This window comes from Carassius gibelio, chromosome A23 (assembly GCF_023724105.1).
Source record: "Carassius gibelio isolate Cgi1373 ecotype wild population from Czech Republic chromosome A23, carGib1.2-hapl.c, whole genome shotgun sequence".
Lineage (NCBI taxonomy): Eukaryota > Metazoa > Chordata > Actinopteri > Cypriniformes > Cyprinidae > Carassius > Carassius gibelio.
In genome coordinates this window covers 9,832,510-9,846,688 of record NC_068393.1, presented here as the reverse complement: position 1 = coordinate 9,846,688, position 14,179 = coordinate 9,832,510, and the positions used below count along the sequence as shown (strand labels likewise).

Below are 14,179 nucleotides of genomic sequence, written 5' to 3'. Positions count from 1 at the left end.
ATATTACATTATATAATGGGATTTTTTTTCTCATAATAACAATGTGATATAATGATGTGATTTCATTTCTCATAACTGTCTTCAGTATTACGAGAAATAGTCTCAGCTGTGAGAAATAGGTAAATTAAGATATGAAGTCACTATGAGATAAAGTTGCAAACACATGACAATTGTGAGATATAGATTCTTAAATATGAGAAATTATCTAATTTGATATATACTCATATTATATGAATATATTATTATATGATTAATTATGATATTTTTTATCATTATTTTCATTATATAATATATTCATAACTATGCTTTACATATTATTATATATTTATAAGTAGAACTTGTATTATTTTTACTTTAGTGGAAACGGGCTTCCCTAAAAGAGCCCAGCACTAAGCGGCTATGATATTCTGATTTCTAATTAGTCTATGAGATTTATTTCAGCTGTTTTCTGTGAGTTTTAACAAACACCACTGAGATTATGAGATAGTGAAGAGCATGCTGATGTGAAAAAGACAAAAGCACACACTTAACGTTTGTTCCTCCTCCTCCTTCACAAACACTCCTCTCGCTCGACGTGCAGACCCCTCAATCCACACGTTAATAATCACAGCAGGATCCCACCACCTCCGCATTAATACAGAGAAAGAGACAGATATCCTGCGCTACACATCCACCAGCATCCTGCAGCACGAACAATAAAGAGCAGAAAAATCCTCTTGAAACCAAACTCATATTAAAGGAAATGGCAAAAGACAGGACCTCAGATTATGTAGCCCCAAGCAAAGACACGGGTGAGGAGTGCGGCATTAAAGTTTTGCCTTTCACACTGAAGGCATCAAAACTATGAATTAACACATGTGGAATTATATACATAACAAAAAAGTGTGAAACAACTGAAAATATGTCATATTCTAGGTTCTTCAAAGTAGCCACCTTTTGCTTTGATTACTGCTTTGCACACTCTTGGCTTTCTCTTGATGAGCTTCAAGAGGTAGTCACACTGTAAAAAATGACTGTGATTTTAACGGTAAAAAACTGTGAAAATGCTACAGTACAAACCTGTTTACTGGTTAACGGTAATTTCCTGTAAACTTTACAGGGAAAAACCGTAAACTTACGTTCCCAGAATTCTCTGCGTTGCATTTCAAATTTTGTTTGAATTTTATGTTTTTTCTTTGAAATAACTATGTTTCTTCTTCATTTTTTCTCATCTGTTATGTTTATTAGGTTTGTATGTTAAATAAAATGTTGTTAAATTAATGTTTATTGCATATTTCAGTTTAATGAGTCTCACCATGATGGTGTTTAGTGTTTGTGTGAATGACACCTTGCACCTTCTATGTATCTTATTATTTAAAAGCTGCTTGTGATGTGCTTTGTTTCACCACGTATCTCTCTTATCACCACCTGCTTTTGGTGGTTACCAGTGTAATACAAAAGTACAAAACAGATTTCAGTGCTTCAATAAGTTCATATGTTAATATTATATCAGTTAAATTATGGTATTAAACTGTAAATATAAAGTAAAACCGTTAAACCTACAACAGTGTAACTATTTTTTACGGTATAAAACCGTTAAACCAAAAACAGTTTTACCGTATTTTTTACGGTATAATTCTGGCAACCACAGCTGCCGGTTTTTTACCGTATATTTTACGGAATATTTTTAACAGTGCACCTGAAATGGTCTTCAACAGTCTTGAAGGAGTTCCCCGAGAGATGCTTAGCACTTGTTGGCCCTTTTGCCTTCTGTATGCGGTCCAGCTCACCCCTAAAACATCTCGATTGGGTTCAGGTCCGGTGACTGTGGAGGCCAGGTCATCTGGAGCAGCACCCCATCACTCTCCTTCTTGGTCAAATAGCCCTTGATGCCTTCAGTGTGACTCTACAATTTTCATAGTCATGAAAATAAAGAAAACTCTTTGAATGAGAAGGTGTGTCCAAACTTTTGGTCCGTACTGTACATATGGCCTACAGGCATATAGTTCATATCTGGTTTTATTGTACTGGCATCTCTCTCAGAGAGGTTATTGTGTTAGCATGTGAGTGCAAGTTCATACAGGTTTGAAGCATCTTTCACACTGATTTGAATAAAACAGTGTTTCCTCTTGCTCTTCCTCCAGTTTTGTTACGATCACATGCTTTGAAGTTCAGTCTGAATGAAAGGAGAAATTCAGAGCACTAACTGTGGATGAGGAACAAAGAGCCGGAGGTCTCGCTAAGTGAGCAGTGAAGCATTTCAGCCAGACAGACGACACTCTACTACAGCGCTAATGATGATGAGAGAGTCTATCTTACAAGGAACACGCACAAGACATGTGATAAACACGGATTTCCACTAACATGAACACATGATAATGTTGAAGGGCTACAGCTCTTTGGTGTCCGAGAGGAAGTCTTTTGTTAGTGGTGTAATGCATAAAAAATTTATAATAAATAAAAACGGCTATCTCTTTTCGCCCTGCTCTCTCACTGAATCACAGCATCACTGGAGCTACTGATGATCTGTACCACAAAGTATTACGCTGATAACACAGTGAAGGAAAAAAGAAAAAGAAGGCCTGTTTAAACCAAGGATAATGGTGACACTTTACAGCACGGTTTAATTTGTTAACATTAACTACATTCGAAAATTAATTCTAAAGCATTAATTAATCATAGTTGATGTTCATGTCACCATTTACTAATATATTATCAAAGTCAAAGGTTGTATGTGTTAATATTATCAATGCATTAACCAACATTAATGGAAACTTATGGTAAACAAGATATTAGCATCTACACACAAAAGGATGAATATCCCCCAAAGAAGGTATGATAAAAAATAATAATTAACACATAAATGAAATAAAAAATGATTGACTAATAGGGTAAGGTGGTAAACTAGACTTAATGTACAGCGTAATGTATTCCACTGTCTTGAATATAACATTTGAGAACTGCTCAACAGCCATAAAAGCCTTCCTGAATCCTGATCACACACACACACACAGACCTGTTTACTGTACAAAAATAATAATTGAATATAAATTAACATTAGTAACAAAAAAAAATGATATTTGATTATATGATATGATTAATATTCATGGTTTTAAATATTATGGTTTCATTTTAAACATGGTTATGAGGTGCCGTGAAGGATTTAAATTAAACTTCGCTTATGAATACATACATATAACACATGCATATACACCTATAAATGAATCACTACTGGATGTTCAAAAATACATATATGAAATACACGTGCACACTAATATGAATAGTGTGCACGTGTTTCATATATGTATTTTTGAACATCCGTATGCATGTATATTTATAGGTGTATACGTAAACACACACACACACACACACACACACACACACACACACACACACATATATATATATATATATATATATATATATTTATGTTTTATGTATGTATTCATAAGCGAAGTTTGATTTAAATCCTACACTGCACCTCACACGGTGATTATCTCTAATATGAACACCACAGAAAGTGCTACGCAACGGTTTTGTGCCATCTAGTGGTTTAGAAGAAAATAATATCAAAGGGGCCTTTAGCCTGTGGTACTCTACTGCAGGGGTTTTCAAAGTCTAAGACAGAGGGCCTCCCTTTTGACACAGCTTACCCAGTGCCCCCCCCCCCCCCCCCCCACACACACACAAAGATAAACACACAATGACAGACTGTTTACTCGCTTTTATTATTATTTGTGTTAACATTGCACATGTGCAGTTATTTTTAGAGTAATAACAAGTAGGTTAATATAACGTTTTTAAAACTAGGAAATGAAACAAAAACCACGATGGATATTTTTTTAGCAATTTAAAATTGCAATAACTGTCCACCCCAGTCAAAACAGTCAGATTACCTGTAACAGAGTGTGGAAAGAACTTTAAACAACGCCAAAATGTAAACATCTCTACTACTGATGAATATGCTTACATAATTATATCCCTACCTTAGTGAGCGGTATGTATTAGTTTCCTTGCTGCCCAGAGAAGACTAATTCGTGGTTGCAGTGACGTCAGAAACAGACCGAAGGTCATCCTCCACTTGAAGACGTGAACGATATTTGTTCTTGATGAATGTCAGAACAGAAAATCCTGATTCGCACAAATACGTTGAAACGAATGGTAAAATTTTCCTCAGTGCCCTTTGTGTAAGTTCATGATATTCATTTTGAATAGAGAGCCAGAAATGTCCAATCATTTGCTCCAGTAATGATTACTAGTCAGATCAATCAAAGCCTCTTCATCTTGTATAGACAGTGCGTCACTTTCTGCTGGCTTGAATTTGAATGGATCGCGAATCCACTCGTGCTGGATTCCTGGATTGTCTCGTTGGAAAAACAGTGTATGAATTGCAAATTCAAAGCTACGGCCTTCTGGGTGAAAAATGTTTTCTCATATTTTTTTTATTTTTTTAGTATCATTTAAGTAAAAACATTCAAATACAATAAAAAATACTTATAATAATTAAACTCAATTATATTTTTAATTTATTATAATTTTTCCCGCGCCTCCACTGACATGCTCTGGCGCCCCCCTGGGGAGGCGCGCCCCACACTTTGAAAACCCCTGCTCTACTGTATCTCACTCACACACACACACAGTCACTACAGTTGAGAGGAAGAACAGGAATTTTCCACACACTCTTTAATAATGGACCAGCTCTCCCAAACCTCCTCAACTAATGACTGCTTTAAAGCAGCTCCTAGCAGAGCATGTTCACTTGGTTGTGTTGTGTCTTTATGTAGAAGTCTTCACACTCCAAACATGCTTCTTTACTTCACCCTGCTGACACTTTCTGTGGCAGAACTAGTTTTTCATCAAGGCTATACGTTTATTATTTCAAAAAAATAAACTGTTAGTAAACCAAGTGCTATTTTCTGTTGGTCTCAGTTTATTGGAAATATTAATTGGAGGAAGCTTAATAAATACCTCATTCCAGATAAAATGTAAGAAATTTCATTTAAGATACAGCACAAATGTAACCCTGCTAAGCATTTTTAACCAGATCTTTGAAGATCTACAGGGGCAATAAATTAGAATCTCTTGGAAAACTTCATTTCAGTAATTCAACTCAAATTGTGAAACTGGTGTGTTAAATTCAGTGCAAAAAAACTGAAGTAGTTTAAGTCTTGTAATTGCGATGATTTTGGCTCACATTTAAAAAAAACCCATCAATTAATTATCTCAACAAATTAGAATACTTCATAGGATGAAAAATAAAAACATTGTTTAGTGAATTGTTGGTCTTCTGGAAAGTATGTTCATTTACTGTACATGTATTTTTGGTAGGGGCTCCTTTCACTTTAATTACTGCATCAGTTCAGAGTGGCGTGAGGAGATCAGTTTGTGGCACTGCTTAGGTGGTCTGGAAGCCCAGGTTTCTTTGACAGTGGCCTTCAGCTCATCTGCATTGTTTGGTCTTTTGTCTCTCAATTTCTCTTGACAATAGCCCATAGATTCTCTCTGGGGTTCAGGTCTGGTGAGTTTGCTGGCCAGTCAATCACACCAACACTATGGTCATTTAACCAACTTTAGACTTTAGGCTATGAGCTTCTCCAGCCTTCCTCCAGACTCTAGGAGCTTGGTTTCCAAATGGAAAACAAAACTTGCTCTAATCTGAAAAGAGGACTTGGACCACTGGACAACAGTCCAGTTCTTCTTCTCCTAAGCCCAGGTAAAACGCCTCTGATGTTGTCTGTGGTTCAGCAAATTCCTCGACACGTCTGTGTGTGGTGGCGCTTGAACCCAGCCTCAGTCCATTTCTTGTGAAGTTCTCTTAAATCCCTGAATTGATTTTGTGTTGTGCAACTTTCTTCTACTATATGAACATGTAATATTTGGCTTTTTGAGCTATAACAAGAAGTTAGAAAATGAGGTTTACATGATCAATCTCTTGATTATATAATTGTTGTAAATTTAACAATCAGAACCCTCTTCTGTGTTACTTAAGGAATTAGATATCTATAGAAGCAATGTATGTGTATGTGCGTGTGTTTACGTTTGGCACTTTTGCTTAGTATTTATTGTTCAAGTATTAATAATAATAACAAATAAAAAAGTCTGATGCATATAGCATACAAAAGTGGAAACACTTCAGAAGTGTGGAAGTCGTCACCTGATTGGTTGTATTATACAGGATTTCCAGGACACGTGTGTGTCGTGTTCTTTAATGTTCCGCCTGGAAACAAAGATGCAGTGATGCCAAACCCCGCCATGAAAGTAGAAAGCCATTGTGTTTACAACTGTGCCGATGAAAGCTGCCATTAACTCCACACCTTCAGCCAACAGTCTGAAGATCTGGCTACGTGAGACTATACCTAGACTGTTAAGAGCTCAACAAGAACAATGAATCAGCATTTCATCCATTTGAAAACAGAGAGCATGTAACCAAGGGAAAAGCAACATGTCCAGTGTACAGACTCAAGCAACATTTAAAATAAGTTATTTTAGATTTCTTCTATACATGCCATACTTGTATCATTCCAGTTTACATATCTTTACTATTGTTGAAAAATGTGGAAAACTGTAATCACCAGAAATGAAGACACCAACAGAAAGACATGTAAATACGGTTTTATTGTAAGAAATGGACTTCAGTTAAAAATGTGGATCTCTTAACAGCCTGAAAGTACAAAAACAGGGAGAGAGACAGTTTGCTCGTGGTGTACGGAGTACCTTCGCTACAGATTGTTCTTAAAGGCCACAGAGCATTGAAAGAAAGGGAGGAAGGGTCGATCACTGCCTTTAACAGATATTACCAGCTTCCAAACTACTTCCGTCCACATTTTTACTTGCATCCACCTTGTGCCAATATTTAGCAGTTCGGCTTATGTGAAATTACAATGGGATATTTGTCAATGTAAGCCCAGAAATGTGAGTGTCACTTGATTTCCTATTGTCTCCTACTTAGAACAGACCCAGCACTGTTATATTCACCCAACCGCAGCAATATTTCTAATCCAGTGAACCAAAACAGCCAGCAAAACGGCTTTTCTAGCACAAACAGGCAAGTTTTTGAGGGTCAAAGTATAGCACCAATAACAACTCTGATTGCCGGTTTTTGCATGCGCTAATGATGTAAAATTCAACATTGAGAACTACACACAGCAAAATTCATAGTGATTGAGAATGACCAGTGCACATGAAAACAATGAAGCTACACGTCGTTGAAAGTCAGAGCTTGCACAGTGATCTAAAGTCCGAATCGTGTTGAATCGACAAAAAATGACAAGTGAAGTGAGCAAGCATTGCCTGAAAAGCTAGCTCCTATAGATCAAATTCAGTTACTTCAGGAGCGAGAAGTAAAACGTTCCTCTAAAAGCTTATTTAGTTGCTATTTTAGTGTTTTTGCATTTGTATCATCAGCTTGACATGCTTTTGTGGGGAATGCTCTTGAAAGGGTGCACTATTTGAAAACAACTCAAAAGATTTAATGTTCTTATCTTGTGTGTTTTAAAGATTTATGCCTGAAATAAACATTCTGCTGCTGCTACTACTACTACTTCAACAAAAATAATTAAAAGAAAAAAAAAAAATTCAATTTAAAACTTTAATAACTTGAATTACAAACATCTGCCTGCGAATGACAGGACGGAAAAACGCATTAAATATAAGGCAGTAAAAACAGGTAGAAAATGGGCAGTGTTTGTCTTGTAACCCAAATTTTGGCTGAGTCCACCAACGTAGTGGCTACTAACTTCATACAAATAATTATTTAAAAGGAAAGCAATAAAATTATAATAAAAATATTTAAACTCGTGCAACCGTGGCGCCACAGTACATCAGCATCCTGTAGGCCAAAGCGCACGACTGAGTGTTAGTACATGCGTCGACTCGAAAACGCTGCTTCACAATATCCATAAAACAAAGAGAGAACTCCAGACAGTCTGTATAAGGCACAGTCACTGAGGATAGACTGCAGCGCTGGTGACTGCTACCTGCCTTATGCTAAAGCAAGTACCAATGACTAGAAACTAAGAAGAAAGAGGCTTTTTGAAATGAACTAATGCACGGTTATCATTCCGTCCCTGGGTTTTGTGTCAGTACGGTACGATTCTGAATAAGACGTGATCACAGATATGTAGCACAGCAGTGAGGGGGAGACGCCACCTATCAATCACAACAGAGAATGTGTCCGAGACATGTGTTTCAGAGCCATTTAAAATAAGATAAATACATTTGCAGGTGTCTGAAGTCGCTGAAAGGGGAAAGCAATGTTAGATCATATATTACAGACAGGAAACGCACTGTTCCTCGGAGAGAAACATGGAGTATCGTGGCAGCCAGAGGTCTGAGGGCATTAAAACAGTTCTTTCAACATTAAGTGTGTCTGTGCATGCTTTAGCAGATGCGATGGGGTTCAGTATGAAGTTTGTTTTGGGAAAAGTCCAGATGCGTAATATGATGCGTGGATGGCGGGGTAGTGACTGTGTGGAGAGGACAGGAATGAAAAAGGTGAGAGGAGGGTAAAACTGCAGCGAATCACGAGCATTAGAACTCCTCCTGGTCCTCTGACTCAGCGTCTGGGATGACAAACCCCTCCTGAGACAGCAACCCAGAGAGAAAGAGACAGAGAGAGACAGACTGAGTCACCCGATAAGAAAAGTCTGGCCATTTAAAGATTGTTCCAGTTTTCCACAGCAGATGTTGTTAGCCAGGAAACATTCACCGGAACAGCAGTGTGTGAACCACTAGTCAGCCAGTGTTTACAAGTTCAGGAAATTAATCAACAAGATCGTCTAATGTGGATCTGCAACACGTCTACTCACGTTTCCACCTATTGACACCGGTGGCTTTCAATCATGAAACAAATCACAACTGACTACTAAAAGATCAATTCACCAATACAATCAGTTTAAAGGGACTGTTCACCTTTACATTGAAATTGTCATCATTATACTGTCCCTAACCCATTTGGTTTTTATTTGTCTTTTAACCACAAATCGAAATTTATCTAATGAATCCTTAAAGATTTCTGTCTCTCCATTAAAAAGTCAATTTCAGTGAAACTTTGCCACCTTAAAGTTCACAAGGAGACTGGTAGAAGTCATTAAGCACATCTAAAATGGCAAACAGAAGCTCAAACATGCTTGCCCTACATCCAAGAACTAATGAGGTTGCATTAGGATTATGCTTCACTTAATCATATTTGATGAGCTCTGTGTGAAAAAGCTAATTAATTGCTTCAGAAGACTTAATCTGCTTGATTCTTACTTTGACAAATGTCTTTATATAGAAGAATCCAAGTTTCGGTGGAATTGACTTTCAGTGAGGTGGCAGAAATCACTCATGTTTGAAAATATCTTAATTTATATTCAAGATAAATGTGAGTTTGGAATGGCATGAGGGTAAAAGAATTTTCATTTTTGGGTTAAGTCTAAAACTATACCATATATGAAAAGGTGATGGAATTGATTGGTCAATAAGTGTGGGAACACTGTTAATCACTAATATGGTGTATGTTGAGACAAATGTTTCTCTTTGGTAGGACTGTAGCTGTGTTTGACTCACGTCTGTGGCATAGAGAATATCCACAATCCTCTGCAGGGTGGGGTCTCCTTCACCATCCTTCTCTTGACAGATCAGCTCAATGTTCCTCAGTTTGCCAAAGTAAAAGTCCCGCTCCTTCTCCATGTCCTGGATTGTAGACTTCAAGATGTTTAACTGAAAGTCACCAAAAAAACGGTTTAGTCATAAAGCCCAAAGTATACATAGGTTTTATGCATACATTAGCGTACTAAAATTTCTTACTTTCACTGTAAGCATGTTGACAAGTGCAAATGATGGGGTTAAAAGATATCCGAAAATCTAGTTTATACAAGTATTACATGTAATTGCTCTTAACTTCTGGAGAGAAATAGTACAGACACTAGACAACCTTTAAAGAGCAAGTTTCCGTTTCATGCTATTAAATAGAGTATCCTTTTTTCCAAGGGGAAATCTTTTCCCGCTGCACAATTCCTGATTGCATGGATTCCTATTAAAATAACTTGATTTTGCTCACAAATACTGTGGCCACACCTTATTACAGCTTAATAACAAACCTCTTGAATAAGCTCCGCCCTTTCGTCATCACCGCCAGCACCAGGTCTCCGCGCAGAGCTAGGCACCATCTTGGGTGTCACCTTTGCAACCGCTGCTCTCTGTGGCGCTGTTGGGAATAAGCAATAAGTAGAAAGAGACCAACAAATGAGCCTGAATACAGGAAACATTGATAAGTAGTTAATAACATTCTGACAGTGTATAACAGAGCATCACTGGACCTTTTATTGAAATGCACTGAAGAGCATGGAAAAGAAAGTATTTTACTGCAGTGAAGTGAAAGCAACAAGCTGGCAATGAAATCAACATGAAATCAAAATGGACCCATTTACTTCTGATATGGTGATGCTCACTTTTTTAAACAATTTAATCAATTCTCAATGAGTTAAGTCAAGCACACCCTGTTTTTCTCCTTGACAATGCAGTTTAATTTGGAAACATAAGATTATGAAAGAGAGATGGGTTGTGAAGAGCATTTCATGCTGCTTTTATGCCTGTCTATAAACATAACCATGACCAGTCTAAAATCATATCAGACTCGTCACAGGTTCCCTTCCCCGAGGAGTTTCAGTCTAGCACCTTCTGTGTGGGTGGGTTAGTTCACACTTAAAACCAACGTTGTGGCTTTTAAAAATCATTTAAACGTCCAATATACTAGAACGACTGCAACAGGGTCAACTTCTCCAGCGCCAGCAATCTTATTACATGTGTATTTCTATAGCCGACTCCTCTCATTGTCTATACTGACTAGACTTCAGCGAGCAGATGGTAAACTGAGATGCTGATTTTTATATTCATTTACTATTTTTAAATCTCTGTACAGCACTTTGGTCAGCTGTTTAAAAGGTGTTATATAAATAAATTGAAACGTGAAACCTGAGCGTGAGATGTATCAGAAGAAACGGGACCAGACTGAAACTGCTCCATAAACTAAAGTGTAGCAACTACATTCAAAGTGTTCCACCTTTTGAATCCCTTACAGACACTGAAGACATTTTAAAGCCCCAAAACCCAAAACGCATCTTCATACCAATTACAGCAGCAGCTGGGGTGGCAGTCTTCACAGAAGAAGACTGATGGACTGCAGTAAGCCAATGAACACAGAGGTTTACGGCAAGTCAAACCGATGGAAAGAACAGAACGATCAGTTCATGTATATCTTACTGAAGAATTCAAGTAAGTGCACATGAACAATGTAATGCCTGCTGGGTATCAATAAAATGGGGAAATAGAGTATAAAATACACAACCGTTCAAGATTTTAAGCTCAGTAAGATTTATAAGGGATTTTTAGGGATAAGCAAAAGTACCATTATGAACAACAATACAACATGTATGCTCTGTTGTAAACAAACAAGCGTCAGCTCAGAGTTTTGCTTTATAAGACCATAATATATAGCAAGGAGGGATAAATCTCAATTCTGTGCCGCCTGATAGGTTTTTTTTTTTCTTTTTTTTTTACATTTTAAAAGTGACAGTAGCCATTGACTTGCATTTACTGAAATCACCAAGGAACTCGCTTTCAGCTAAAAGTCTTCTTTACTGTTCCTGAATGGCATGCATATTAGGAGCAAACTTTCATTTTCAGGAGAACTATCCCTTTAATTTCTTAAAAAACAAACAGGCAAAATCTATATTATTGAACCCAAACTTCTGAATGCATTTTGGGCAGATGTATAAAACATAAAAATCAATGTGTAATCCTAAATGCTGAGATCAAACTACAAGGTGCAATGTAACCCACCTGCATTCATGATCTTCCTGGGCTTGCTGAGGGCAGGCATGGAGGGGTTGGGTGCAGGCATGGTGTCCTGGCCCTGTCGCGCTTCCACTGGGTCATAGTCCTTTCCATCATAGTTAGCATCAAAGAACTTCTTAAACCACTGAACAAATTCAAAATTGTCTTGAAATTTGCCCTTCACCAACTTGTCAACCGGGATAATCTGAAGGGGAAAACACACTCAAATAGTATTCTCCAATAATGAACGCATACTCTACTCTAATGAATATCATTTTTGTGATCAAATGATAAGTGGCTTGTTGCCAAATCTCTAAAAAGTCTCTCATAAAAAGGGGGGGGGGGGGGGTTAACCAACTCACTTTGTCAACACCCATCCTCTTGAAGGCGGCCTGCAATATCTTAAAATTGTGAATGTATTCATGCTCTAACTTTGCACCAAATTTTACTTTCTTCAAAGGTATGCAGCCTGGAAACAGCATGTCCATGAACTGGCAGTAGGCTGCACCTGTAAAGAAAATCAGATTACAAAAGAAATGTGCTTCTATTAATCCAAAACATGTCCATTATCATAACGTGCATATCATTAGAAGCACTGGCTCTGGAAATATTTTTCATTTTCTAATAAGATTTTTTTTAAAGACATTGTTAAAGCGATACAAGCCATAGAGAAAGCCAACCAGCAATTTCCTTAAATTGCAAAAATAAAAACCAGTTGACTTTTTTTTACTTCCAGAACCCAGCTGTTGCATTTTATACTATAAAGCAGCATGCATTACAACTCACCTGAACATAAAAGCTCGATCTTGGTAAAGTTCATCTGTAGAGACTCATTGATCCACGCGAGCATGTCATGGCGACTCAGATTGTCGCTAGTCACTGAAGTGGAATGTACGTTCACAGCCATGTCCTAGAATAAAGCAAGAGATAAACCAGACATCATGATGAGGAACCATGTGCTGACCTAGACTGAAATAATAGAGCTGAAACCAGGGCATATACTATTAGGTTAATATCGATTAAGACTAATTCTCTCAAAATATCTATTTTACTATAAAGTATGCTCGATTATCATACATCAACCTTGACAGTGAGTATAAAGAACCAAACACTGCAGTGACGTATTTAACCACATGGATGACTCGTAAGGGAGTGTACCACAGATAATAAATCTCAGATTTCCTCTCTGGACACGGTTTTTGGTTTATGTTTATTATGTTCTTGCTTTTCAGAAATAAATCTAGTCACCAAAAGAACTGTTATCCAACAGAATGACACTATGGAGATGTGCCTCTGTGTGAACCCCCACTGTGATACACACTATGAAGAAGAAAGGATTTGTAATAAATCGTAATGGTATAAAGCTAGCTTAGCAGATGCTGAGAAAGAGACAGCAGTAATGTCAGTCACTTGGTCCGTGCCCTAAACCCTAATAAGCTGCCCTACCAAGACAGCATTCTATTCGAAGTCGTTTTAATGTGATTATAATGCGCCTTTGACGCCCAAAGGTCTTTCTTCTCGGGCAGCTCGCAGGGTTTGAGACACAGCCCTTCAAACACACTCCGCCTGAAGCTGCTCATTTTCACCCAGGCCTCGCCTTTCACTCTATAACCCTCATAACAGACGTGCTACCGACACTTATTTCAACAAGGAGGATTAAATTAATATACGCGTTCATTCAAGCCTCAAACACCGGCTTCATAGACCAGAGTACCGAACGAAATATAAGACAAGCCCAGATAATGCTTTGTCCCATAAAACGTTAGCGGCCGGGGCTAACCGTTCATTTCAGAGCACTCGTTTAAAATAAAACCGTTTCCCATGGGTATGTAACGCTTTTACGACGTTGTCACGACATTGGCTGTCTCTCCGTGATGTTAATTTATTGAAAAGGAAAATGAAGAATATATAACGGTATTTGAGATTTCTCAACCGAGTTTTACCTCTTGTTCGCCGGCGCTTCTTTTTCTCAGATCATGCGTCGGTTTGTTCTGTGGGCGGATTGCGTCATCACGTACGGATACGTCGGGGAAATATTTGACATAATAAGAGTCTTTTCGTCTCATTGCTTTTATTTGGTAATATGTTGAAGGGATTGTATTTATGCTAAATTAGGCTTTTATAGATGACAAATAAATATGAATACATTTTTATTGATATATAAGTATAGATTTATTTAATGTCGAAAGATAGATCCATATATATCCATAATATTTAACTGGTCAAATGCGCAAAGAATGTATGGTTATTAAGGGATGTCATGCTTTAATTTAGGGACCGATTCTTACTATTAACGACTTTTAATAAACTCCAAATTTATCGCTTATTAATATTAAGTAAGGTAGTTAGGTTCACGTATAGGGAAGGATTAAAGGATTTAAGA

At 37.4% G+C, this 14,179-nt stretch overlaps 1 protein-coding gene across 2 annotated transcripts; it reads right to left on the bottom strand.

Moving 5' to 3' along the window:
- Window positions 1–6,575: 6,575 nt before the first annotated feature.
- LOC127945177 (microtubule-associated protein RP/EB family member 1-like) lies at window positions 6,576–13,850 on the bottom strand. 2 transcript variants are annotated; one of them, XM_052541785.1, is made up of 8 exons: window positions 13,740–13,850; window positions 12,583–12,706; window positions 12,159–12,304; window positions 11,803–12,001; window positions 11,090–11,140; window positions 10,062–10,168; window positions 9,529–9,681; window positions 6,576–8,559 (listed from the first exon to the last, which is right to left on the bottom strand). In XM_052541785.1, exons 2-8 carry the CDS (start codon window positions 12,701–12,703, stop codon window positions 8,509–8,511), a joined length of 828 nt encoding a protein of 275 aa, XP_052397745.1. In that variant the 5' UTR covers window positions 12,704–12,706; window positions 13,740–13,850; the 3' UTR covers window positions 6,576–8,508. The 2 variants fall into 2 exon arrangements, with proteins under 2 accessions (XP_052397745.1, XP_052397746.1); XM_052541786.1 differs by lacking the exon at window positions 11,090–11,140 and having other exon boundaries at window positions 13,740–13,790.
- Between the last annotated feature and the right edge of the window lie 329 nt (window positions 13,851–14,179).

Bases quoted from the DNA above. Each gene is read 5' to 3' on its own strand.
- LOC127945177 (XM_052541785.1), bottom strand. From the start codon at position 12,703: ATGGCTGTGAACGTACATTCCACTTCAGTGACTAGCGACAATCTGAGT. The intron at 10,169-11,089 runs GTATGAAGATGC...TATTCCCAACAG, and splicing joins CCCAGCTGCTGCTGTAATTG to CGCCACAGAGAGCAGCGGTT. The intron at 8,560-9,528 runs GTGAGTCAAACA...TTGCTGTCTCAG, and splicing joins ATATTCTCTATGCCACAGAC to GAGGGGTTTGTCATCCCAGA.